Source organism: Physeter macrocephalus, chromosome 8, assembly GCF_002837175.3.
Source record: "Physeter macrocephalus isolate SW-GA chromosome 8, ASM283717v5, whole genome shotgun sequence".
In the NCBI taxonomy this organism is placed as follows: Eukaryota; Metazoa; Chordata; class Mammalia; order Artiodactyla; family Physeteridae; genus Physeter; species Physeter macrocephalus.
This window is the reverse complement of record NC_041221.1, coordinates 148,060,155-148,087,780: the sequence shown is the minus strand read 5'-3', so window position 1 is coordinate 148,087,780 and position 27,626 is coordinate 148,060,155. Positions and strand designations below refer to the sequence as shown.

General features: G+C 45.3%; 1 protein-coding gene across 3 annotated transcripts in view; it reads right to left on the bottom strand.

Annotated features, from left to right (window-relative positions):
* Positions 1 to 13,524: 13,524 nt before the first annotated feature.
* The window catches only part of GRIA1 (glutamate ionotropic receptor AMPA type subunit 1), a 312,704-nt gene continuing 298,602 nt past the window's right edge, over positions 13,525 to 27,626 (bottom strand). For 2 of the 3 annotated variants that reach the window (XM_007109573.1, XM_007109574.1), the window contains 2 exons: positions 21,686 to 21,820; positions 13,914 to 14,114 (listed from right to left, as the gene is read on the bottom strand). In XM_007109573.1, coding sequence (XP_007109635.1) covers positions 13,914 to 14,114; positions 21,686 to 21,820 — 336 coding nt within the window. Of the gene's footprint in view, positions 14,115 to 21,685; positions 21,821 to 27,626 lie in introns of all 3 variants that reach the window. The other variant, XM_007109572.1, reaches the window with a different exon arrangement.

Sequence of the window (27,626 nt, the reverse complement as noted above, 5' to 3'; positions counted from 1 at the left end):
GGTACGCGGGCCTCTCACTGTTGTGGCCTCTCCCATTGCGGAGCACAGGCTCCGGACGCGCAGGCTCAGCGGCCATGCCTCACGGGCCCAGCCGCTCCCCGGCATGTGGGATCTTCCCAGACCGGGGCACGAACCCGTGTCCCCTGCATCGGCAGGCGGACTCTCAACCACTGCGCCACCAGGGAAGCCCCATATACTGCATTTTTAAAGTCAGAGCAGGCTAAGTGTGGACACAGCTACTTGGAGGAGGTGGTGAGTTTCCACGCTCCTGGAAGTATGCACGCAAGAGGCATGTGTTAGATGATGACCGTTCCACCCAGCTCTCTCGCTGGCTTTATGGTGAGAGTCCAGGAATCTGGGAAATTGCGTATGGTGAACTCGACAGGTAGAAAATGATAATCCTATGAGTCCTAGACATTCGTGCTCTCTCTGCACCTTCTGCTCCTTGGCTCGGGCACGGCTGCACCTTCGTAATCAGATTAGCACAGTAGGGATGTCATTTCTGTGGGACTGCGCCTGCCAATCTGGTCCGCCTGCAGCCTTCTGACTTGAATTCCACAGACACTTCTTTTTTTTTTAAACATCTTTATTGGAGTATAATTGCTTTACAATGGTGTGTTAGCTTCTGCTTTATAACAAAGTGAATCAGCTGTACGTATAAGTATATCCCCATACCTCCTCCCTCTTGCGTCTCCCTCCCACCCTCCGTAGGCCACCCCTCTAGGTGGTCACAGAGCACCGAGCTGATCACCCTGTGCTATGTGGCTGCTTCCCACTAGCTATCTATTTTACGTTTGATAGTGCGTATATGTCCACGCCACTCTCTCACTTCGTCCCAGCTTACCCTTCCCCCTCCCCGTGTCCTCAAGTCCATTCTCTACGTCTGTGTCTTTATTCCTGTCCTGCCCCTAGGTGCTTCAGAACCATTTTTTTTTTTTGGATCCCATATAAATGTGTTAGCATACGGTATTTGTTTTTCTCTTTCTGACTTACTTCACTCTGTAGGACAGCCTCTAGGTCCATCCACCTCGCTACAAATACCTCAGTTTCGTTTCTTTTCCACATATGCTTCTTGCCACTTTGCTCTTGCTGTGCTGAACTGGCAGAGATGGATGGCTCTGTGTGCCAGTGTCCAGGCGGGGGGCGGGAAGTGTAGGCCTTGGCAGAGTGCCGGCCAGTGGAAGGGAGCAAGTGGTAAGACAGACGGGAAGACGGCAAATGGAATCACGCCTGCGGGTGGGATGGTGGCGCTCTGTGGGGATGGGGAGTGCCAAGTTGAAAGGCAATGGCACTGCTGCCGCCTGCCTTGAGGGGTCCGCTGGAGGAGGGGCTTCTGCAGATTTCACCATTTAATGAGTCTTGGTTTTCTGTGGCAAGGAGACAGGCAGAGCTGCATGTTGAGAATTTGAAAGCACAATCCTTCTGAGATGCAGTCATTGAATTGAGTCATCCATTTTTCATTCATTAATTCATGGAGTATTAAACATGTGCTAGGCTTGGTGAGGTAGTGGAGTGGAAAGATTTCTGGAGTTGTAGTTAAATGTTCTGGTTTGAATTTGGGCCACCCGTTAAATCCCTCTGAGCCTCTGTTTGCTCATCTGTAAGATGGGGATATGAGTGCTTGCCCTGTGCCCCTCACAGTGTTATTTTGAGGCTAGAATTAGGCCATCTGTGTGGCCCTGCAGCAACCCTTTCTTTAGTGGGTATGGGAGAAAAGAGGGCATGATAAAGAACTGATTTTCATTGTAAATCCCCATCTCCAAAAAAGGAAACATGAGCCAGTTTACAAGGTTATGATTCTGGGTTCTTAATAAAGATTGAGCATTTATCTTTCTGCCAGGCTGGAATAAAGGCGAGTTTGGAGCCAGACAACTCTGAAATGCAAACTGGCTCCACCAACTGGCAGTTCTGTGATGCTGGCCAAGTGAAAACAGAGGCAGGCTTTGTGGCTGCCTCTCTGACCACTTTCATGGGCATTGAAAGAGAGAGTATATGTAGCGCCATCAGACAGGGGCTGGCTTCTAGAAAGTTATATGACTGAGAAGCCGACACTCTTCTGATCGAAAGTCTTTAAATATTTTTCATCACTATATAGAGGACAGAGGCTGTGCTATCAGGGAAGATGGCAGCACCTTCTCTGTTTGCCTATCCCAGAGAAGAATTCAAAAGGCTCTCGGTTTACTCCTTAGAAGGCATTCATTGCAACCATCTGGAGGCCTCCCCTTGAGGCATTCTGGTGGCAAGCAGGATCTTCGCCACTTCCTTAAATTTCTGGTGATGGCAACAAAAACATCTGTCAGACCACCGCAGTTTGGCTCTGCCTGCAAAACAATATCAGTTTTCTTCTTTTTATTCTTTTGTTTGTAGGGCCAGCCCTGAGCCAAACACATCCTCAAGTTAGCTGATGCATACTTTTGCTTTTTCCCTCCACAGAAGGGGTATCCCATCACCAGCAGCTGTCTGGCTTATCATTTGATAGAGGACAGAAATTATGAGTCAGGGGTTCATATGCCGGTCCCTGCTGACCCACTTTTGCTTCTTCTGTGAACCTGGACAAGTCTCTTGACCTTCCTAAGTCTTGGGTTTTAATTTATAAAATGGGTATAATTATCTCTACTCTGCCCACAATTCAGGACGTTGCTGTGGATCAAGACAGACCATAGTTATGAAAGAGCTTTGTGGCTGCAGAATTCTGTGCCAACGTGAAAGATTGTTATTCCAGAACAGCCATCACTTTAAGGAAAAGGATCAAACAGAGTGAGTGGAATTTTGTGTGTGTATAAGCCAACAGAGTGGGAAGAGATTTTTCAGGGACTTCTGAAAGCATTCAACTGCTGCCTGGCCTTGCTGGCCTGTGTATCAGTACAGTTTGCTTCTATCATTTTCTCTTTATATACGCTCATTTATCTATGCAATCGCCCTCAAATCCTCACGGAATTTATGCATTTGGCCTGTTTCTTTCCATCAAAGGCAACACATTTAAGGCAAAGTTGATAGCCAACGGTAGGTGTCCAATCTCTGCTGCAGAACAGAAATAAACATGAACAATAAAAGCTCCCCTTCTCTCCCTGAAAGAATTCAAAGAGAGAGTCCGGTAGAGATAGAGACAGAGGAGTGGGGGGAGAGAAAGTAGAGAGAGACCCTCTGCTAATATGCCCTTCCCCAGAGGGTGAAGAAAATAGAATTTTATGGGCAGAAAGGAACCCATTTGAGGCTTTATTGCTTCCTTAACACCAGATCTTTTCAGAGAACTTTCCCTTATTTGTGAGTGAACCATCACAGCATCCCCCAGAAGACAGGTTAGCAGGACGGTCTTCTTTTCCCTGACAGCAGAGAAGAAAATGGAGACGCACAGAATCCAGGATGGTGACCTTGGTGCCTGCAAATGGGTTTGGACAGGAAAAATTTGGATTCAGTCAAACCTGTCTGAAGCCAGTTGCTACCATAGAAACAACTGGTTTGAGCTCAGTTACTGACTTTCTTAATTAGTTATTATATGGTTCCTAGCTGATCACTGATAGATGAATCAGAATTCCTCTTGTTGTCAGAGATGGAAATATAACTCAAAATAGCTTAGGCAAAAGAGACCATTAATTAACTCCCACCACTGAGAAGTCCTGGTAAGGGCTAGCCTCTGGAACACCTGGGTTCGGGGGCTCAAAGGCCGACACAACTCTTTCCTTCCAGCCTGCATCTTGGCTTGTGTGAGTTGGCTTTTTTCTCTTCTACTGCAGAGGAGTCTCAATCTCTATGATTCAGAAGATAGTCCTTGGATAGTTTTCGCTTGGACTCAAAATGTAGGCCTGCTGCTCATTCAAACTGCAGATTAAAAATGTCCCAGAGAAGGATTTTAATTGACCAGACTTGGGTCACGAGATCATGTCTAGCCCAATCGTTGTGGCTGAGGCAGAAAGAGACTATAATTGCCTGGGCCAGGAATGTGGGGAAGGGCAGGGTACTAAGACTGGCAGCATGACCAGGACCACATGATTACAGGGTAACAGGAGCAGTTCCCCAAAGGAAGGGATGCCAGGTTGTCGAAACCCACAGGTGTTTACTTTCAGTATTACACTGGTTTCTTTCTAATGGTTTTCCCATGGCTGAGAAGTTAGTTTTTATATCATTGCTAAATGGTTTCTAAGCAGTTCATTAGGCTGATGGCTCAATCAAATTAAATTAACAGCTTTTTTTTTTTTTTTTTTTTTTGCGGTACGTGGACCTCTCACTGTTGTGGCTTCTCCCGTTGCGGAGCACAGGCTCCTGACACACAGGCTCAGCGGCTACGGCTCACGGGCCCAGCCGCTCCGCGGCATGTGGGATCTTCCCGGACCGGGGCACGAACCCGTGTCCCCTGCATCAGCAGGCGGACTCTCAACCACTGCGCCACCAGGGAAGCCCCTTAACAGCTTCTTTTCTTTCTTCCTAAGTGACTCTGTGTGTGAAGACAGAACCTCTAGGTCACAACCCATTTTTTTTGAAAGAAAAACCAAAATGATTTTTTTTATGATCATAGTTGCAAGGCAAGATGAAGAAAAGGCTAATGGCTATTTTATTTTTTAATATAGATAATTAAATGAAAAAAAGCATTTTTTCCTTCCAGAATTGTTTAGATAACTGCCTAAATTTCCACTTCAAAGGCCATGTACATCCAAGCTCAGGCTTTTCTGCTGAATGATCAGTTTCTGCTGTCTCTTCATGATTGCTTTTTTGGATAGCTACATTAAAACAAGGGCCTTCTAAATGTAAAAGCATGACATTTGCCTTCAGTAACCGTTTAAAAAACTTTTTTAATTTAAAAAATTTTTTGATCCCAATCTGCCAATTCATCCCCTGCCCCCCATTTTCCCCCCTTGTTGTCCATACATTTGTTCTCTACATCTGTGTCTCTATTTCTTCTGCCCTGCAAACCGGTTCATCTATACCATTTTTGTAGATTCCACATATATGCGTTAATATATGATACTTGATTTTCTCTTCCTGCCTTCAGTAACCTTTAGCTTTCCATTCTGAATTCTTTGCTCACCTCCCTGTACCTATCCTGTCCTTCAAGTGCCTCTTTGCTGTACCTATCAAAAGGTACTATTAAGAAAAAACCTTGTAACAGGCATTTAAACACAGTTTGAATTTGCCAGATGTTTTTGCCTACCAAGAGCACTTACAAAGAAAGTTAACTTTGTGGAATAAAGGGCTTTGTCCTGGATAAGGAATTTTGGGAACACAGTAAACACCAAGGAAATGTTTTTGGTTGGGGGAGATTTTTATCACAATCCTGAAGTCCCGCCATCTAGGTATTTGCCTGCTTTATTTAGACTTCAGACTAGTCTTGATTATAATTTTAGCTTCTTAAACCAAACAAAAAAACAGACAAAAAGCAAAAAACAACCCCAAAACAAAAAACCCCCCACCTTCCTCAGATCATGGTCCAATTTATCCAGATACACTTAACTAGCCCTACCTACAGGGCTAGAAAAAAAAGCCAGACATTGAGTTGTAGGGTTGTGTGAATGTGAGAAGATCTCTTTGCTGCATGCAAAGTACCCTGGACTTTGAGCCAGGACAGCTAGCTTCTAGCTAGTCTTGGTCTAACCAGGAATTTATGTGGCCCTGGGCAAGTCACTCCCTAGGGCTTCAAGTTTACTTATTTATAAAATATAGTTGGATAAAATAATGATTAGATGATTTCTAAGGTCCTACCAACTCTTATTAACTGTTCTGACTCTCATTCATTTATGTAAAACACTCATCCAATGGAAATGCAAGTCTCTCTCCCCAAGGACATGTGAGCATGAAATCAGACAGTGCATGTAAAATGCCCAGCCCAGAGCAGATGTTCAACAAACCACCACTAATTATTGTACCACGTGGTTCCTGTATCTTGGTGTTTATGGACTGATTTTGTGTCCTGTTTTCTTTGTTGGTAATAGCAGCCTTACTGTGACAACAGTCCAAACATACATATATAGAATCCTTACCTACAGCCAAGGATCCCCTGCCATGTGATGCATATAAGATACTATTGTCAACATTTCCCATGGGTCAAAAACCCTACAGTCCTTTAAGAATTGAGGAGAATGTTTTGCTGTAGCAGGAATGGTGAACATGTTGCAAAGCAGCTGTCCTTCCTCATCTTGTGTTCATGACTTGCTTTATGAATCCATCATCGTTCCCTTTTCCTGAGTACAGACAGGGCCCAGAACCCCTCTCATCACAGTGTCTTTTGTGGCACGATCCCTCTTGGTGCCCTAGAAGTCACTGGCTCCTTCTCTGGTAGCTGCATGCATAGTCAAGCAAATGCCACCCATGGGTGATGGGTCTCTTTCCTTCTGGTAGTGTCCTTCTGGGGCTTTTTATTGGACTCTGTCATGAGGACAGATGGCTTCCTATGATTTGTTCCTGTGTTGTAAGAATTACTGGAATTCTAGGTGGCTGAATTTCTCCTTCTGCCTCTGGGCCTCAGTTGGCTCAGGTATCTAATTGGGATGGTCATTCTGCCTCACAGGCTTCCTGCTGTGGAGATTAAGTGAGAGGTGTGGCGTGAAATGCCTACACTGTGCCTGTCATATAGTAGATGCCTAAAATATGTTTCTTGCTGAACTCAATACCTGATACCTGAGTGAATTTCTTTCCCAGCCCAGAAAACTTCAATTTCCTATTTCAGAATGAATTAAGTAACAGCTGCCCATGTGCAGTCCAGCCTTCTCTTTGCTTGCCCTGGCTGTGTGGTACCAGCTGCATTAGGAACTTGCCCTTTCCCAAACAGGCCCTGCCTAATCCTGCCTTCATGCCCTGGCTTGTTCTGTTTCCCCTTCTTTGAAGGTCTTCTCTTTTATCTATGGCTGTGTAAGGTCTACAGACACTCAAGGCAACACACACATGGCATCACCTCCTTCACTGATTTCCCCAAAGAGCATTTCAGCTATACGTCTCCCACTCATCAAGTCATTCAACAAATGTTGACTGAGGATCAGTTATGTACCAGGCATTGTGCTGAGGCAGACAAGGTCCCTGTTCTTATGAATGCATCATCTAGATGGGAAGAGATAGACTTCAGAGTTCCCTTTCTAGAAGCTGGAAAGGCACTTTGCCTTTTTATCTATCTGTCTTCGACCTATGTTATACTTAATTGTGTTTATGAGTCTTATTTTTCCTTCCTATCAACTCTCCAAGAGACAGGACTATCTCTTATTTGCTTCTGTAGTCCCCATGACATCTACCTGTGGACATGGGTGCTTGTTGCCTGTGTTTGTTAGAAGCAAGAATGTATGTTCTGGGATTAAAAATTAAGCTTTTGGGGAATAGATAAGGCTCACCTGTAGGTCCCTCAACTGGTTCTGGCTGTAGAGTTGCTTGTAAAAAGAGACTGGCCAGAGTGTGAGCCACTTCTGCAGGCAGAGACCTCTGCTCTCTCCTCAGTCACAACTGTCAGCTCTGTCTAGATGCCTGATGGACTCACCAACCTTGGCTTCTCGGCCCTGTCTAGATTTATACTGTGGGCTAATCTCTTCTGGCCTCAGCCTGTTTCCCTAAAAATCAGTTTCTTCCTTGTCTAAATTGATGTAACTGTTCATCTTCTCTGATGGTTCACCTGACTTAGAATCCTTAACCTTTTTCTCTTCAGGCTTGTCTCACCATCATCCTTATCCCGACATGCTACTGGGATGCTATAATTACAGAAGACAGAGTTTCTCAGCCTCAGCACTATTGACATTTTGGGCTGGATAATTCTTTGTTGTGGGAGGCTTCCCTGTGTGTTGTCGGATGTTTAGCAGCATCCCTGGGCCTCTACCTACTAAATTCCAGTAGCAACATCTACCCCCCGTTACGGTAACCAAAAATATCTCCAGACATTGCCAAATGTCCCAGGGGGCACGACATTGCATCTGGTTGAGAACCACTGACATAAGGCTATACCCAGGGATCTTTGAGATCAGTTAGATTAAGCCCCCTTCTCTCATTTCACAAACAAGGTCACTGAGGCCTAGAGGAGGGAAATGAGTTGCCCAAGATCGAACCACAGATTGGCAATGATGGAGGCCATAGACTTTGTATCTTTTCTCTCTTAGTCCATTGCTTTTCCTTAGCATGGTGAAATCTCCTTAAGAGACAGTCAAGTAAAGTGAAAAGGTAGTGACTTTGGAGAGAGACAAACTGGGATTAGAATGGAGATCAAGTCATTGGTTGGCTGCATGACCTTGGGTTCCGAACCACTCTGAGCTTCCATTTCCTCACATGCAAAGGAGGGGTGATAAATTCCTACCTCACAGAATTGTGTTGGGGACTAAATGAGATGTTTGTAAAGCTCTAAAATCTTACCTGGTATGCAGTTAATCTAAGTAAATGCTGGTTCCCTCCTCCCTTGTATGTAGTGCTATAAAAATGGCAAGCCTACTATGGAGGAGAAGTTAGAGTTGTTGCCAGCAGGACTCAGTGCCCGTGGAAGATAAGGCTGATAGGCAGTGCTTTCCAGTGGACACTGTTAAAAATGCAGGTAGTGGAATTTGGTGTCTATAATGGAAACAGCCAAGTAGTTTTCCAGTTTGGAAAATAACTGGCTGTGTTGAAAGCTGACTCATTTGACAGAGTGGTTTCCTCTCCCCCTCTTTCCTGAGGATGCTCCTCTGATGATTATATCTTATCTCTTAACATCCTGTGTCTCTTTCTTCCCCCAGCAGAATGTTATTATTACAAACATGCCTAAAGGGTAAAAAGGAGCATTTAGAGCCCAAGTTGAGGACTGTATCCTAGCCTTCCCTTGTATCAGATGAATATTATGGTATTTTCTCTCCTGGAGATTTGACTGCTATCAGGTAACCTGAGTTCTGGTGTTAGTCTGGCCACAGACAACCCTAATATGATGCTTTGAAATTCTCACAGTTTTCGTGATGAGCACTTTTTTATCCCCAGGGTGGCCTGATTGTAGTGGTTCTCAATCCTGGCTGCAGATTTTAATCACCTGAAAGTTCAAAACAAAACAACAACAATGAAACGGCGACAACCGTGCGTGCACGGTTGTGTATTTGGAGATGCATCTTGGGCATTGGTGATTTTGTTTAAAGTTCCCTACATGACTCCAGTGTGCATTTAGGGTCAAGAGTCACTTCTTATTTTGACACCAGATGTCCCATATCTTTGATAGGAAAATGAGGCTCAGGTAGTTAATTTTCTTGTCCTAGGTTGAAAAGGCAGGAGGAGGAGAAGCCAGGTATTGTGAATCCTGATCTCATGTACTGGCCTTTCCACTTTCCACTCTAGTACATTACTTCTCTGCTCAGGGTGTGATCTGGAAACTTCAAGTAACAAAACTTGTTTGAAAATTACAAAGCACTGTATTAGGGTTATTTGTCAGTGGCCAGACTCACACTAGAACCCAAGTTACCAGATGGCAGTCAAATCTCCATGATCCCAAGGGAGAAAATGTTATTTTAGTCATCTGATAGGAGCAAAGAAAGTGGCTTCTTACTCAAGAACCTCAGTTTTCTTCTCTGTAGTGTAGGATAGGAATGGACCTCCGTAGACGTGCTTTCGTAGAGGGAACATTAGCATTTGGTAAGGAAGGAACTTGCCATCTTGTCTCTCGATGAGGACAAGTTGATTTTTGACACTCTTTTAGTGATATTCATGCCCATTTGTGTAGGGCCTTGTTGACCCCCTCTTAGCGTATATCAGAGTGTTACTCAGCAGATAACCTGAACAGGGCTGTAAAAGGTGCAAAGATAAAGTAAGGAACATTAGAGGCTATATATTTCAACTTTCACACCAGTGGCATCTCCTCAACTGGGGTTTGTTCCGACTCCAGGGGCAGCCTAATCCTACCATGGGGATACTTTGACCATTGGGAACTCCTTGTTTAGTCCCAGAACTGATCCTGGTCTTGTCCGCACAGAAAGCTAGCTCCACTTCCTGGAACAGCCATGAGGATCCTTCTCCAGGCTGACCCAACTATTCTGCAGGGGATCTGCTTTTCAGTCCCCTTTCCAACCTGCTTGCTGCTCTTTAGCCTGGATCTATTTTAAAGGAGCCCAAAGTGACTCTTGCTCATCTTCTCCTTTGGGGCTAATCCTGTCTAGATTAGTGATCACTCATGCCCCAAGAGGATAGATTGGTTTTCCCAAAGGTGTGGCAGGTGTAGCTTGAACCATTCCATTTTCAGTTGCTCTGGTATTACAGCAAGGCAGAGAACTCTTTGTCTGTGATTTTCCTGTCCACCACGTATCATAACCTGGTTAACAGGGAGATGAGCAACGTAAAGCCTTTGGATTCCAGGCAGAATCTCGGCTCTGTTACTTACAAGACCGTGAGGAGGTTGTGATATCCCTTTAAGTCTGAGATTCCTCATTTCTTAGCAGGCCACTGTCATGATATAGAAGATATGAAGTGTGGTTAACATAGTAAGTGCTCAATGCATGGTAACCCGTGCTCTTGTAGCCATCATGATCATTATCCCAACGATTTGATGGTAAGGTGACAGAGATCAGTTTTCTCCATGTGGCAGCTGGTGCTAAGCGCTTCTTCATTCAGAAGCACCCTAGATGCTGGAGGTGACTGCAGGTGGGTCTGAACAGTGACCGGAGCTTCACACAAGTCTGCTAGCTTCTTTCCCTTCCCCCAGCCCTTTTAAACCATGGCAGTCGCTGCCTGAAATGCCACTGTTATTTGAGACCTCTGACCCCTGCTAATGTGCAAAGTCCCCTGGGAAAGAAAGCCCTTGAAGCCGTTCTTAATCACTGGTATTTAAGGGTCAACAAATGAGTGAAAGAATAGATTTCAGGCAGGAAGTGGGGGGGGGGTCATGTGGTCTGAGGGCCAAGATTATCTATTTATAAGGCTGGTCTAGATTTGGTTTTGGTTGTGACCTGCACATCACAAATATACCTGGACTCCAGCTTGGGGATGTCTGGAAGACATCCCCTGTGAGCCATCCAGTTCCCTAGGGGTACTGTGACCACTGCAAGTCGAACCCTGTTCCTTATGCAATTGGAACCATGGCCCTTGAAAACCAATACCATTCTGTCTTTTTGTTGCTGTTATCTTACTTGGATGAATAACTCACAATGATCTAGCTCATCTGAAATGACTTGTTTGAAGAGCTGTTTGTGAGTCAGGAGTATTGGTCACCATTAAAAATGCACTGAACTTAGGCTTAGCAATAAGAAAATAACAGTTTAGAGCTCTGGCTTCAGAAATGGCACAAAAATGGAATGGACAAATATGAAAAGTAGATAATGGATCCACAGTGATTTAATTCTTGGTGATATTTTCATTTTATGCAAATACCAAAAGAAAGAAAAACCTGGTTATTTGAAAGAAAAACAGGAACCAAGAAAAATATTTAGTGTTTGATCAAGCAAAAATCCTTTCACACATCTGCCAAGAGAGTTAAAACAAATAGAGATGTTAAATAAAAGGCCCAGGTACCAAAGAGCAAAATTTAATGAAAGCCAGAACTGTTAAGTATGGATTCCTGTTGAGAAAAATGTCAGTCTCTTTCAGAGTTTTCCCATTGCTCTATTTTTAAGAAAAGTGTAGTAAAAATACATAATACAAGTTAACTTTTTTCTTACTTTTGTTTTCCCCATCACCCCTCCATCAATGAAAAACATCTTCTGCTGGAGTCTTGGACCCCCACATAGCATAGACCCTCATTTCTAGCATCAGTGGTCTCTTCCTATCAGATCATGTTACTGGCGAGCTCACTGGCTGAAGAGGCATCTTACCAGGCCAAAGGCAAAAGGTCTTTGAAGCAAGTTGATGGTAGAGGGTTATTTCGAACTCCTCCGAAATGCAGACTCCCTAATGGTGGCTCATATCAGATTCTGCAGTAGTAGGTTAAGGGCTGGGAAAGATCTGGTGAGAGGTCAAGGGATGGGGGAGGACACCAGCTGGCAGTAGCAAAAAGTGACAATCCATCTTGAGGGTCCTGCTTCACGTACCATGCCCTCATTGACACGTGAGAGACTGAACAACAACACTTGAGTTGAAAGGGCAAAGCGTTTGATGGTTCTTTGCTATGGCTGATGAAAGGAGGATGGAAGAGACATAGAGATGGTGGGTGTCCACAGAGAGAATCCACAGATGAAGCCAGTCATGCTGCCCCCACTTGTAGGTAGGCTCCAAAACCTTTAGTTTGTCAATTGCTAATGATAACCCGTAGCAGAGAGACTGGACAGAAGTATGGAGTAAGGGAACAAGCCAGAATATGGTTATCAATGAGAGCTGATGACACATGGCACGCACTGAATCATGCACCTAGGAGAGTGGCTGCTGGAGAGCTGGAAGCCGATTGCACCAAGAATGAGAGTTGGGATCTCCAAGATAGCCATGTGCCTGGACCCACCTCCCCAAGACCCCAACCAAAGTTGTAGTCAGCCTGGATTTCTCTCCATAAACCCTGTCACTTCTCCAATCTTGTTTTCATTCAGGTTGTAGTCACAAACATGGGCCTGTTGATTCTGGTCATTGGAATACAATGTCCTCATTCTGTTTTAGCCAGCGGGAAGGTTGGCCTCCTTGGGTGAGAAGTTGGGGTCAGGAATCTTAAGGTCCCCCAGTGTTATTATCAACTTATTCCATCTCCCTATCCTCCTTCAAATCATTCAGCCTTGGGCATTTTACTTTCTAAAGATGACAGAAGGTTATCTGGCTACCTGCTAAAACAACACTTTTACATGGACATAAAAACTCAAGTTTTCTAGGTCACCAAAACCCTAAGTTTCATACTTGGTCTCTCAATCGTAGGACAGGGCACACCGGGGAAGGTTCTAGTGCTTGTGGGCTTTGATGAAGCTTCCTCTTCCAAAGTTCTTCCATCAGCTTTCTTTTGCATTTAGCTTGTATCACGTTTCCCCCCGGCCATATCAGACGCTCTGAAGAGAGAGTCTATTCTACAATGGGGTTCCTGCTCAGATGTCAAGCAAATGACAGGTGAGAATCAGGGGTGCTATCTCCCTGGATGTCCGGTCTTCTCAAGGCTCTACGTGGTTCAGGAGACCGGTTGCCCTTCAGCCACCAGAGTGCCTTTGGGGCTTGAGCATAGCAGAAGGACACAGTCCTCATGGCTGAGCTTGACTCTGTGAAGAAGCACACCGTTCCACCTAAGGCCTGTGAGATGGCTGTTACACATTCAAAGAAGCTTTATCTGAGCCTCTGGCAATAACTTCACGAGTCCTCTTCTGACTGCACACCCGCCTTTACCTTCTCCGCCACCCTGGGTCTGAGTTGCTTCACACGTGTTCTCAACTAAATCAGTGCCTAGGCAGTGCCCTGTGTGTGGGAGGCAGCCCACTCGTGCAACAGCATCGGTCTCCACCCACGGCTTGGGGCCGAGGCGTGGAGGGGAATCTGGAGAGCTCCCATGATGAATTCGTTTGAAGATTGCTTTTTTCCTTTTGCTTGCTTTTCAGGTGGAACGAACCTTGAATCTCCAATCTGAAAACTAAACTAAAAACTAAACTAAAGTGGGATGGGTCGGGAGTTGGGAGTAAGAAGGAAAAGGAAGGGGCCTAACAGAACCTGCAAACCATGGATATTAATAAGAAAAAATATATAGTGCACACACTAAGACACATGAATAACCGAATTCAAAGAAAACAGGACAGCTTCCTCATTAGTACGCCAGTGACTCCATGTTCAGAGACACAGGCTCTATGTAACAGGGTTATTCTCCCCTTATTGCAGTACAGTGTTATTTGTCATCCTCACTTAGCAAATGGAAAAGGGTGAAAGAACATCAGAAAAGGAAAAGGGGCCGCAAAATGGTTTCTCCATCCTTCAGGAAAATCTGTTGAATCATCCTCCTTGTGGTCATGGTGGTTGGTGGCGGTGGCATTTCATTTTGTTGTTTTTGGCACTGAAGGGTTTGGGATGGAACTGGGGGAGCCTGGGCATACTCCCCAAGGGGTCTCCATCTGCTCCAGTTACAATCCGGTGGCTCCCAAGGGCATCCCTGAACTGTGGCTCATGCAGGGGATCGACTGCATGGACTTGGGGAAGTCATGGCTGACCACCCGGCCGTTCTCTCCACTGCCGCCACCGCTGGCTCCTGCCCCGCTGTTTCGGGGGAGTGTCGATGTCCGTATGGCTTCGTTGATGGATTGCTGTGGGATCAAACAGAAACCCTTTTCAGGAGGACCGGGGGTTCTTCCCCAGGTCCTTGGCAGTGATTGGCAAGGAGAATGAGTCAACACTGGACTTAAAATGTCACCCCACTCTCCTCCCCATCCAACTTTTTCCCAAATGTGTAATGCTAGTCTTGACTTCCCATGAACCCACAAAACTGTTATGTGGCTCTGGACAAGTCTGATCCCCTCTCTGGACCTCACGTGCTCTTGGTTTAGTAAGGTGTGCTGGATTGGGTGATCTCTAAGATCCTTTCCTGTTCTTATATTCTGTGATTTCTAAAGGTACAACAGATCCATGGTAGTATTGATGATAATAAACATAGCAACACGACCAAGTAGAAGACTCTAGAAATGGGGTTTAGGAAACTTGGGTTTTAGCGCTGGTTCTGACATCAGCTAGTTGAGTGACCCTGTGCATGTTTCCTTATCTCTCTAGACATTTTAAATCGCCATGTTTGTCAAAATGGAATTATCTATGCACCTACGGATTTTATTAGCAAGAATGGTACTATACTGCATGAAAAATGAGTTGAAATGTTAACAAAAAATTGAGGGTGTATCATTGTTAGCTGAAAATTTAAAACGACCTCTGATTTACTTCTGAAAAAATGCCATCCTGCCTCTAGCAGTATGTGTTAAGGGAATGTCGGACTTGTTTGAATAATACAGTCAGCGTAATGTAATTGGAAAGAAGCATGTGCTAAAGGAAGTGAGAATGAATTCCAAAGATCAATATCTGCACGTCATCTGCTTCCCATCAGCACATGTAACCTGTACTTCTAAACCGACACATCAGATCAGTGCTACTGATTTGTGAAAGCCTGTGACTTCTAGAATGTTGGAATTCTAGATGTGAAAAGAACTCCAGTGATCACCCCAGGATCAGATGAGTTAGAGAGAATGCTCAAGACCACAATCTGTAATTAGAACCATATCCTATTAGACAAGAGGAAGTGTTCTGTTCCAAGATCCTTTGGAGAAAGAAACTTCATGACATCAAATTTAAACCCTCTTCCTATCACTTCCAACTTCCTGTTGATAGATACCTGTAGAAATTTTGAGGTAGGGCTTAGTTTCTTGGAGGGAATCAACACAAAGGAGAAAGTGTTGAGGGGTATATGAGTTGAGAGGTTTCTTTCTCTAAGATCAACCTACCCATCCTTCAAGACTCAGTTTGTTCCTACCTCCTTGAAGTTGTCTTAGACTGCCCCAGCAAGTCCTGCCCCCCACCCCTGCCAGTACTCATGCCTTATATATTCGCTTGCAATGATTCTGCTTCAGGTATGTAACTTCCATCTTCTCTAAGAGAACTAACTGTCTGGAGAAGGGCAAGGGCCGTGTCTTCTCAATCCTTAGCTACCTGCCAGCGTGTCTAGCATGTTGTTAGAGGCCCAATAGATATCCCTGAATTTGTCTAAGAAAAGCCGAACACATAGGGCCATTCTCAAAAAGTTGATGGCTTCCTCTTTTGCACATTGGCATGATTTTAGTGATCAGAGAAATCAGTCAACCTACTGTGGCCTCACGGATGTAAACAGGGCAGTTTTGACCCAACTGTTACTCTTTCTGCTATACTATGCTGGGAGGATCCTCTTATTACTGGCAGTTCTGATGGTGTTTTAAAATATTCTTTCTTTTAAAAAATCCATGATTCAGACAGATCTGCCCCATATGATGCTCCACCCACATGGGTTCTGTTTCCTCTTCAGACTCCTGGATGTGATTTATTTACATTCTGCCTGGTTGTCCTTCACTGAAGAGGAAGTGTGACCTGGATAGCATTCTTCTAAGTCAAGGTCACACAAACACCACTGTGATGCTCTATGGGGGAAATGTGAAAAGAAAACATGAGGAATTCATGGTTACTTATTCTCACTTTTAAAATGTTGAAAAGAAAATAACTTTTTATTTTTGTGTGTGGGCAGTGTGGAACCTTCTATGGATTAGCTTGGAATGTCTATCTTCTGATTTTTCTTTGCCACACCCCTTTAATTAAAAAAAAAGTTTAAAGTTCACACAGATCACCCCGGGCTTTGTTTCTCAAAAGGTCTCACATATTTCCGTAATAGTCCATGGAAGTTGGTGGTACTTGACAAATTCACCTTAAAGGAGAAGGCTGGTGTCATAATATTACTATTGGTGCCTATCAAAATCTGAGATAATTTAGCCAGGCATGTAGCTAAAACCCTCCAAGTTTACATCATTCAGAATTGGTTTTCAAGGAGGGTGAAGGATTCTCAGATGTCAGTGACTCCATACTGCCACTGATGGTGGGGATTACCTGCTTCCTGGCTTTCTTTCTAATCTCAGGAGAAGGGAGGAAAAGAGTCAAAACTTTGGAGTGGGAAGCACTGCTAAAAATGACTATTTCACTAGTTCTCAAACTTGGCCACACGTTGGTATCACCTGGGGAGTTCTGGGGAGAAAAAACACTGATGCCTGAGACCTACCCCAGGGATGCTGACTTAATAGGTATGGTGTGTGGCCTGGACATCTGGAGTTTTAAAAACGCCCCAGGTGATTTTAATACGCAAGCAAGGTGGAAACACACTGATGGAGTTGATTTCACTTTCTAGAGAAACTGAGGACTTGTTACTGACTTGCTTCAAGTTACAGTTATCTGTGACCTAGGGTCAAAGTGGATGACCTCCTGACTGTGGGGCCTCCTCCCCCCCTGTAGCTAACCAGTTGTAAGCTGATGTCATTTCTCCCCTTGCCTCTAGCAAGTGAGGTTCTCTCCTGTTCATCCTTGACATACCAGCCATTCTTTAAGTTCATCCTTATAAGTTGTTTTTGAAACTGATACTCAGGGAGAAAAGGGTGAGTGAAAAGTCCAACCTCAGAGTCCTCCGGGTTGGTGCTTCAGAGACTCATTTCTCCAACAGGGATTACATCCTAACTTCTCAGCCACTTGCTTTTCTAAGAAAAGTCTGCCCAGCCTCTGCCTGTCATAGAACAGCCTAATAAAAGCTCAGCCCTGGGTGATGACCTCATCCTAGCATGCCTGCTAAGAGCCAGAGGGACCGCCTGCTGTGGAGGATGCCCCCCTCCTCCGCCTGACCATGTCGCTCAGCTGCGCGTTAATTGCAGGGAAATGTGCAAAGCCTCAATGTGTGGTTTCGACACAGCCCGTGTCAGCACAGCCACTACAATTATGAAAAGTCAGCGGCTCCTGGGGGTGGGAGCGGCTGGGGATTATTTCTTTGGGGGAGCAAGGCGGTGAATAATAAACACCCTGGTTGTCCTTCATATCAACTAAGGGCTCAGCTTCCTGTCTGTTTTCCTGGGCATCGGGGAGGGACAGGGCGTCTGAGACTTTATTCAATTTGGAGTATGTCTTGGGTTTTATATTTTTGCTCTTGTATGACAGTTTCAATTATACTGAAATGTTGTGGTCGCCTGAAGTCCCTCTCTGAGTCCCCAACTCTTCCATGCTCTCCTTTTCCCTCAGTCTTCCTGTGTGCAGTCTCCCTGGCTTTCCACTCATTTCTGGGCAAGAGTTCTGGTCTTTGGGTCTGTGATACTTGTGCATCCTTTGGTGGCAATTGTCTTCCCCTGGTTAATTCTTTTCCTGTTTCAAGTCTGTTAAACATCAGTTTCTCAGGGAAGCCACTCTGTGCTGCCCCAGACTCCATTCCCCGATCAGGACTTGAGAGCATGGAGCTTTTTCTTCAAACACTCGTTGAACATATACGTCTTTGCTTGTTTCTGTCTTCCAATTAAATTCTCAGCTTCCTGAAATCAGAAGTCGTGCCTGGTTTGTTCCTGACTGTATCCCCAGTGCTGAGCAATGCCTAGCAGGCAATGGTGCTCCATATGTCTCTGTGGAAGGACTGCATGCAGGGTGCCTTCCCACCATCCCTGTGACACTTGTTCTGTGTCCTGCTCATGTGACATCGAAGGGGAAAGGGTCTCAGTAATGCACAAGCAAAGGATCACATCCCACGGATGGCCTTAACAGCTAGGTCAGGCAAACCTAAGGATAAGGGCTGCATCTTATTTGTCTCTGCACTGTGGGCGGGGTTTTGACAGGAGGTGGTAGGTGATAAAAATTATCTGTTGCCATGTGGTTGGGGAGGAGAGAGAAATTTATGAGAAGTAGCTTGGCTGGTACCAAGAACCCAGGCTTTGCAGGGGCCATGCTGGAGGTCTAATTCCTGTTCCTCCAGCTCCGAGCTTATGTGAACTTGTTGGAGAAACGACTTTGCTTCTCTGAACCTGTATTTCTTCATCTGTTGAATTGCAAGAACAGGGTTAATGAAAATGTATATAAAGTGCTTTGAACATGGAAGTTACTGAAAAGATTTCTTTCCTTTATTCCTTCCTTTCTTCTCTCGCCTTCCTTCCCTTCTTTCTCTTTTCCACCCCCTCTTCCTCTTTCTTCTCTTTTTCATGCAGAGTGGGGAAGGGCTCCTTATACGCTCTTGAGAAGTAGGAGGCTGATCATGAACTAGGTTTAGGGTCTCCAGGTTTTAAGAGTTGGCCACATACTGTGACTAAGGAAAGAAACAAGAGGGAAGATTCTTGCCAAAGGCCCTGGACACTGTCATTGTGGTCCAGTGAGGCTGGAGACTGCACTTCTGGAAAGAGTTAATCTGCCTTTGGAGAAGGCAAAGTTCAGAATGATAAAGAGAACTGCAAACCTGGAAAGTCTGAGAGGCAAGCAGAATGTGTTCACTTATCTCCTTTGGATAAGAGAGAAGTTGATGGAGCTTTGAAAATTAAGGGTTGGGTTCACTAATTAGGACCGTAGAGGCATCTTTTCTGCAGGTGGAAGATTAATAATTCTATTAGGAGCCTCGGTGAGTTGGACAGAAGTTATGCCAACCAATGGAATTAACTATAGAAGACTGTGATGAAAGACCTTGCATTAATGATTCCAAGAGATCCTGATGTTGGCTCCTGAGAAATTCGATATTTTCTTTGGAAACGGAAGGGTGAGAATGTCTCCCAGAAGTTATGACATGATTCAGTGGCCTCTTATAAGGATTCTTGTCTTTACCTGAATGTTGTGACTTCAGCAGTGAAGGTCAACATTGTACAGGTTTAAGAGGATCTTAGTCATTAGCCACCCTGGTACCACCACCTGGCACTGACTATGTTTAGTGGGACACGGTCATCCCATAGTAAGGGCCTGAAGTCCAGCTTTCCTGCTTGGGGATGCCTGGTCTCATCAGATCTTGTGAGTACAAACAGATGGGAACAGAAGCACTTTGGATGGTGTTGTGTGTGCTTCCAGGCTGCGTGGTTTTGATGGTTGTGTTTGGTTAACCTAACAGCAGCTCCTTCCAATGCCTCACTTCATCCTCCAAGAGATTTTCTCTAGATACAATTCCACATTAATTTTTACTAATACTTATCCTATGTATGTGGGATGTCCAAAGAGAAATCAGACACACCTTCTTACCTTAAGGAACTGACAAACTCTGTAGCTTAAAAAAACCTAGGACATATAAGTAGGGACTATAAAAGGGAAGTCTTAAGGAGGCTGTAGCTGGCCACTAATAATAATATATTATTATTATAAATTCTAGTTATTATTATTTATTGAGGGCTTACTATGGCCCAAGCATTTTGCAGAGCCCTTTATATTAGTTTTTTCATATAATCCATAACAGTTTTATGAGATATGTACTAGCTCCATTTTATAGAAAAGGAGGATCAGAGAGCTACTGAAACTTGTTCAAGATGACACAGTTAACATGAGGAGCAGGCAAGATTTGTGGTCAGACATTCAGTCTCCAGAGCCTTGCTTTAGACCCTACACTGCAGTATTTTCTAGGGGAGTTCCTACGATGTGTACTGGGCCAATCCTGCGACACTGGTTTGTGTCATGGCCCATGGGGGAGGTTTTGGAGGGTTGTAAAAGTTTTGCTCACCCAGTTCATCTCCTGTTCCCCTTGCTGCCTCTGGAGTAAACTTTCCTCACTTTGGAGGGTAAGATAGGAGAGTCTTTAGGCTTATGTTTTGGATGGAGTAGGCAAAGAAACCTTCTTAGGTTCTAGGAGACTTCGTTGTGTCCAGCCAAGCTCCTTGGAGGTCTACACTGCGTTTAGGATCTGAGGCCCATGCTTTTGCTGTGCTTTGTCCTTTCTGAGAGGACCTGGATTTGAATGACCTGGTCAAGGGTAGGATGGAGGTGGTCCTAGGTTCCCTGGCTGAATACCATCATATTACCATCCCTTCATTATTCCTTGTTATTATATCTTGGGAAGTTGCCTTTTAAATGAGTCCTATGGGACAGAAAACAGGGAGAGGGATTGACCTGCATAAAGGCACATGGGTGGAAAGCGTGAGATTCTAGGAGAGCAAATCCCACGGATGAGTCCTCTTAGTCTAGTCAAGTCAAGGTAACAGCCTAGGGTTCATTGCTCAGAGAGACTGTGCTTCTTTCCACTTCTGTTGGTTTGAATCCCACTGGTCCTTCCTCTTAATTTTCTGGTTCTTCCTAGAAGCCTCCTCTATTTCCTCCCTCCCGTATATCCCTATAGGCCTTCCTCTCTATGTCACAGTTTGGTTCCCTGGGTAGTTTTTCTGTGTCACTCTTTGTTAAAAATGCTGAAGGTTACAGATTGTGTCTCAGTGCTCTCTTCCTCCTCAGGATGTCTTGCTTCTGGTGTTGCTCACATGAACAACACTTCCTTCCAAAAATATTTTCTTACTGAAACTAAATGATGACATGTGAGGGGCCTTCAAGGTCATTTAATCCAAACTCCCTTTAGATACTTGAATCTATAGCCTTGTCAAGAATGATTCAGCCTCTATGTGTATACCTCCAGTGATGAGCTGCTTGCTGCTTATTGGGATAAGCCATCCCATTTTGGGGTAGGTAGCTCTGAAAGAAAAGTAGATCTCACTTACTGTGTTCGTATCTGTTCTCCATAGCTTTTAGTCCTTAGTTCTTGTTGTATACTTTGGGACCCCACAGAACTAATATGTTTTCTTTCCCGCCTGAAAAATCTTCATGTTTTTACAGACAGCTCTCATATCTTCCATAATTCTTCTCTTTTCCAGTTAGTTGCCTTCAGCTATATTTGATGTAGTTTGGGGTCATCTAATTAATGTGCTTACCATTCTGGGGGCATGATCCTCTTTGCCAAAGTCCATCTTACCATGTGGTGGCTAATAAAAGACCTCCCTCACCGAGCATGGCAAGATCATCCACCTTGTAGAGGGAGGATACCAACCCGCCCCCACCCCACCCCATCTTGGGAGCTACACTTCAGTTAACGTGACCTCAGGGAGAATCTACCTTTGTAGCAATCACTCTTGCCTCACACTATCTTGAATGCCCACTTAACTGCTAACTTTTCATCTCAGCCCCCCATCTCTGGCTGATGCATTTGTTTTCTCAGGCCTTATGTTTACCCTGACACGTGCCATCTTCTTTCTTCTCTCACCACTGTGGCTTTTCCTGTCACCTTCCTCAAAACAGCTTCCTGTCATCCCATGCCTCGGGTTGACCTCAACCTCCTGCCACTCCCCACCCTTTCTAGTAAAAGGACTCCCAGAAAACCCAGCTGTATCACAGAACAAGTTAGGAAAAAGGCCTGGGAAGACGATGCCACCTTCATCCGCTTGGATTCGCTACGCGATTTGTAGCAGAACTCGATTAAGGCAACCAGCATGGCTAGTCCAAGTCCTCCGATCAGGATGTAGAACACGCCGGCCACATTGCTGAGGCTCAGAGCGCTTGTCTTGTCCTAGGAAGAGGAGGGGGTGGGGGGAGAGTCAAGTGAGCCAAGGGGCTAGAGACCATCCAAGAAACAGCATTTTAACACACATACACTCAACCCCATCACCCTCTTTAACATTCACAATAGTTGGAAAGGCTTTGTATTTATTGACAGTGTGTTAAACATTTCCCAGGAAAAAAATGTATGCATGTGCGAGCATATGTGTGTATAACAATTTTTCGAGCATCCCTGTTTACATTTAATGTATAGTTAGATTTCCCCTCCTCCCCAATGCACGTTTGACGGTGGGAGATGACACAAGAAGTCAGGGCAGCTTCTACCAAGATCTGCACGCTTGCGCTTACTCCATTCTTTCAGGAAACTGTGTCCCTTCCTTTTCAGCTCAGTTCCTGCCCCCCAACCCCATGGCTGCTCAGCAACGCGTTGGCCTTGCTTATTGTTTATGCCTGTGAGTGTTTTTCTGTGAGTTGGTACTTAAAATGAACTTTCTCCTAGATGTGCATTTGAATTCAATTTAATAAGACAGTTATTGTATGTATAATAAAGATCAACAAATGTATACCTTTAACTTACTGTGCTGAGTCCCAGTAGAGGGAAAAAGAAAACTGAGGGGCTTGTAATAGAAAAAAGGCACTGAGATAGAGAAAAATGGCTCTATTAAATCCTAATAATTATGCTTAATTGGAGTCATTTTTCTCGTGGAGGTGCTTGCTGAAAAACACTGTAGGCAGACTCAGGTAGCTGAATTTAGAAAGCTCTGTTGCCTGGGCTAAAAGAACTTGCACTGGTTCTGGATGAACAGGATCGTGGAACAGGGTACTTAACTCCTAGGGTCATGGGGACAAGTGTCCATGTTCAGTAGGAGGTGGACAGAGCTCATTTCGTGGAGCCTGAGAAAGGTCATCGGTTAGTGAGACCATCCCTGAGTTCTGTCACCTCTAGTGGGGTTCAGAAGTGGGGGAGTGAGGGACAACATCTCCCCAGGTGGTGAGAACAACCAAACAAAACTGCTGGTCATGGGAGAAAGTAATGGCTTGGGGAGAGGGGGATCAATCAAACTCTTGACACAGGCAAGAGAACATCTTTAAATCTTAGAAGCATACTCATCCCCAGATGTCACAGTGGCTTGAACACCTTTGTTTATATTGTTTGCTCAGGTACAAATTTCTCATCAAATTAAAATGAAATGCACGCTTCAGCTGGCACAGGCACACGGCATGGTTGGTAGGTTGGTTGGTGGCACTGGGTGGGATAAAGCTTTTACATCTCTCCATGTGTTCTTTTTCAGGTGGTTGTAGGCGAGCCACGCAAAAGGTGAAATGTCATGTCCTAGGGACTGCTCTGACATCTGCCTATTGGAATCTGGGCGTGGGGAAAGGGGTCAGTAATTGACCAAGTCAGTGGCCTCTGCCCTAGTTCTACTCGGTGCATTGTACAGGATTCAGCAGGGCTGAGCTTGGGGACTGCAGCTGGCAAATACCAGCATCCCTTCCCTCCCCAGAAGCAGCCTGGGCCAGCAGAGCTGTAGGATTATCTAAAGCATACCCCTCTGGTGGCTTCCTGTACTGCTAAAGCAGATGGTTCTTGAATATGGGTTACACTTGGCAAGGCATAGTCTGGCTTTGGAAGCAGTGGAAATGATTATTCAAAGGGGTAGAATTTCTCCTCCTCTGGTATCATGGCCTGATAAAGGAAATGTGCAAAAATGAGTTTGGTGCTTGGTTCAAGAGTTGGCTGAACAAATAAATTCCCACTTGGCATGATTTTTCAGAATGCTCAAAATGTCTCCCTCTTTGTTGTTTGGGAGTTCTGTAATTCTGCTGGAAAGTAAGTCTTTAGAGTTTTTGGAGGACTTATGGTTTATAGAAGTTCCTATAAAACTCCTCTGTGTGGTGGGGAAGCATGTTAATATCTTACCAGCTCACACCTTAGAAAAGAGTGGTTGACAGTGAAGCTCAGAGAGAATGGATGGGGAGCAGGCCTGTGGGAAGGTGGTAGACAAGAAGGCCCGGGAGGAAAGGATTGAGTCCCGCTGACTTCACCAGCTGATCAGCCTTTCAATAGCTGAAGTGCATCTTGCCTCCTGGTCACCAAAGTGGTTTCTGTTTCCTTCCTCATGGTCTTTTCAAGTTCACTTTGTTTGTGGATTGTCTTCAAGGATAAGGGAGTGGTGGGCATCTTTTTTTTGTTGTTGTTGTTACTGTCTTCAAAAATCCTTAAGAGGCCATCTGCCTCCCTGAATGTAAAAGGTGGAATGTCCATTTCTAATATATCTTGGAAGGAAGTATGGTCAGATCTTCATAGGGAAGTGAGAGTAGGAGGCATATTCTATGTATCTGCAGAAGGAGGAAGGCCCAATGACTGTGAATTTGATTATGTCTGGAGGTGGAGAGCATCCCTCACTTCTGAAGGAGGTTTCTCTGGTCCATGGGGAATGGCAGTGTATGTTGGTGAGGGGACATATGCCACACAAAGAGGGCAGCCAGATGGTTTGGGCATCCACCTCTTGCAGGACACAGTGCTACTGATCCTTCTTTATGTTCACAGAATCCTGGGAAGACCTCTAGAATCAAGGGAGCACCTGGGCCCTATCACCACCAGTGTCAGAAAGCAAACTTAGATGAAGCCCTACTGTCTAAATTTGGCATAATTTGATAGGATGTAGAATGAAGGGCTGATCTTGGTGTCTTCTTAGCCCATGTAGTTGAGGAATTTACATTTAGGCAAGGTTTCTAATTTCCCTTATGGGTGCCGTTGGCTTTTTTTTTTTTTTTTAACATCTTTATTGGAGTATAATTGCTTTACAATTTTGTGTTAGCTTCTGCTGTATAACAAAGTGAATCAGCTATACGTATACATATATCCACATATCCCCTCCCTCTTGCGTCTCCCTCCCACCCTCCCGGAGGCCCAAAGCCATAGCCTTCCACTGAGCTGCCGTTAATGACTCTCTTTGACTATCTCTGTTGGCATACGACGTGTATCCTGGGGCAGGAACAAAAATTCCTTTTATTTAAGGACCAGAGCTCTGATTCCTCTGTATCCATGTAAGAGGGGACTTTCTGACACATTTGTTTACAAACAGCCATGTTCATGTTTCATGAGGAAGCTACGTGCTTCCCAGCTTTGACCAGGGAGGCGAAAGGCAGAATCCTAGTCTCCTGAGCACCCTCTGGGAGACCCCATTCTCTTCCCCTCCCTTAGCAGCTGCACTCCCCAGAGCCAGGCAGCTTGTTGGTGGGAGTGAAAAACTCACAACTTATCTTCTGCCAGGAGCAGGGAGAGTGACAGTACTGAGAAGAATGACAGGTGAAAAGAAAAACAAAAATCCCATCTTTCAGAATTGTTGGGCTTGTTGTTATGGTGACGAGGCCCCTCCCTTCATCTGTCCCCCTTAACCTATTGTCTTGTTTTGTCACCTTCCCCATGTGCAAGAGAGATTTTTTTCTTTTTCATATTTTTCCTTGCTTTTCCCACATAATGGGGGACTGTCCCAGACTCCCTCTGTGTTTCTGAGCCAACATCCCTTCCAAGAATGCAGAGATGGCTTAAATCTTCATGGGCAGGGTTGAGCCAGGTCTGAGGCAGAGAGACTTGATGCTTTTTAATGGCATAAGTAGAAAGTTCTAAGGAGAAGCCAAGGTCTTTGGCCATAAGACCAGTCCCTCCTACGGAGACTGGTGCTGCCCATCATGTGAGGTCTGCTAAATCTGGACCAAGCTTCAGGTTTCTCCAAATGCTTCTGTTCCTTCTTTTCTTCCCGATGTGAGAGTTTGAACCCCCAAGAAGTAAAGGCTGCAGCTTCTGTTTTCCTCTGCCACCCACAGATTCTCTGATGTGTGTACAGCTGAAGTTTTAGGGGCTCCTGCAATCCATCCCATGCTGAATCTGTAACCTGACTTTGCCTTTCAGGGCCATAATAGTCCAACCCTTCTTCTGCCTATTAGCCTTTTGCTCCAGTAGGCTTTCTCTTGTGCTTTTCCAAACCTTATAGTTTTGGCCTAGGTGCCATTTTCCTCAGTGGTTGGTTATTTCCTGGGAGTGGAGACTCAGTGGTTGGCCAAGCTCACTCACAAGCGAGGACCAAAGTGGAGGAGTTATGGGAAGGTGGATTTGATTGAATCAAAGGAAGACCTTTCAAATCAATAGAGCCGTCCAAAGGTGGAAGGAATGCCCTGCTATGGAGAGTGGTGAGTTCCTCAAACATGGATGCATTCAGGAAGTAGCTGACGAGTTCATCTAAGGGATTCAAGCACTGGACAGAGAGTTAGACCAAGTGACTTTTGACATTTGTCCCAACCCCCAGAGATGCGAGGCAGCTAAGGAGTTCCTAGAGGGCCTGGGATCATGTCTTTTATAAGTTCTCCCTAGAGACTAACCTCTTTAGGGTATGCAAAAAAAGAACTCATGTTAATTGGCAGCTTCTGCTGTTCCATTTCCAATCTAGGCCAGTTCCCCAGCCTGCATAATTTCCCCAAGAGCAACACAGGATGAGAATTGGCCCATTGTACTAATAATTGGCAAGGCAAATTCTGCGAAAGTGAGGGCCGTGGGGGCAGCTCTTCTCAGCAGCGTGTGCTCAGGGACCGGCTCCTGTACAGTGCACCGCAGAACCTCCTGACTCGAAACCAAACTGCAGCAGAGAACTCAGGAGTCCATGTGGGTTGTGGAAGGGAACCCAACTGCTGGCGGAGGCCTCTTCCAGAGTGGGAGGAATTTTCCAAAACAGAGGCACCAGTCTGAGGGTCAAGTGGGCGTCTGCATAGGGGGCCTTTCACTGTGAACTATCTGCCTGGACTATGCATTGGAGAGCTGGGGTCTTGTGTGTCAGACGAAACTAGCGGAGCTTCTGGCTCATGGCCCCAGAGACAGTGTTTGAAAGGAAAAATCTTTGTTTCTGTCTAGTTCCTCCTCCTGGGGCAGTGATGGGAGATTTAGGATGTGTGGCTTAGGGACACTGGGCAGGGCCTAGGGTGTTGCAACATTTAGTCTCTGATCTGGGTCACTGCTGTATGTTGGATGTGTCATCTTGGAGCACACATAACTCCCAGGAGATGGATCCTGAAGTCACCGGTTCTCTCTAGGCCATTGCCTGGCTGCCTTACAGAGACTGGGAGCCCTGACCCTGTGCAGCATGCTTGGCTGGAGCCAAAAGTCTCCGTGGTTTGGGGGAGATGGACTGCCTTCTGCATCTCTTTGTCTCAAGGATTTTCCTCCCATCCTTGTCGCTCTGACATTGCCTCTTGGGGGTGTCTTTAGTGCAGGAGTCTGCAGCGGGTAGGTGGGGGAGGGAGTAGAGCAGAGCATCCCTGTATGATTCCAGGTCTTTCCACGTGGTTAGTGCTCTTTACCTGTGACAGGGGCAGGGAGAGGGGTTTGTACACACTGCAAGGACATAGTTGGCAGCTTTCATTCTTTTGCTTTCCAGGCCTTGCTGAGGGTGGGGATGGGAAGATGAGTACATCCAGAGGGGATGGACTCCCCTGTTGGTGGTGAGGCCGTGTGTCATAGTGAAAAGAGGTGGGGCTGGGTTGCAGGAAATCTAAGCTGAGTTCTTGCCTAGGTTTGTCACTGAGTCGATGGGCAATCTTGGCGGGGGATGGGGGTGGCTCACTAGGTGGATGTTGCCCACCTCTGGATAGCATGAGAGATGGCATTAGATGATACACGGAACTAAATGACCCTGACCACAAAGTGAAGACGTTATTCACTTTTCAGTTCTGTTTGAATCCTTCTGATTAAGCCAGTGAGAAAGTCTCAGTTTGGTGCTGGTCTGTCTTTAACACCTTTTATTACTTGCTCCTTTCCATTT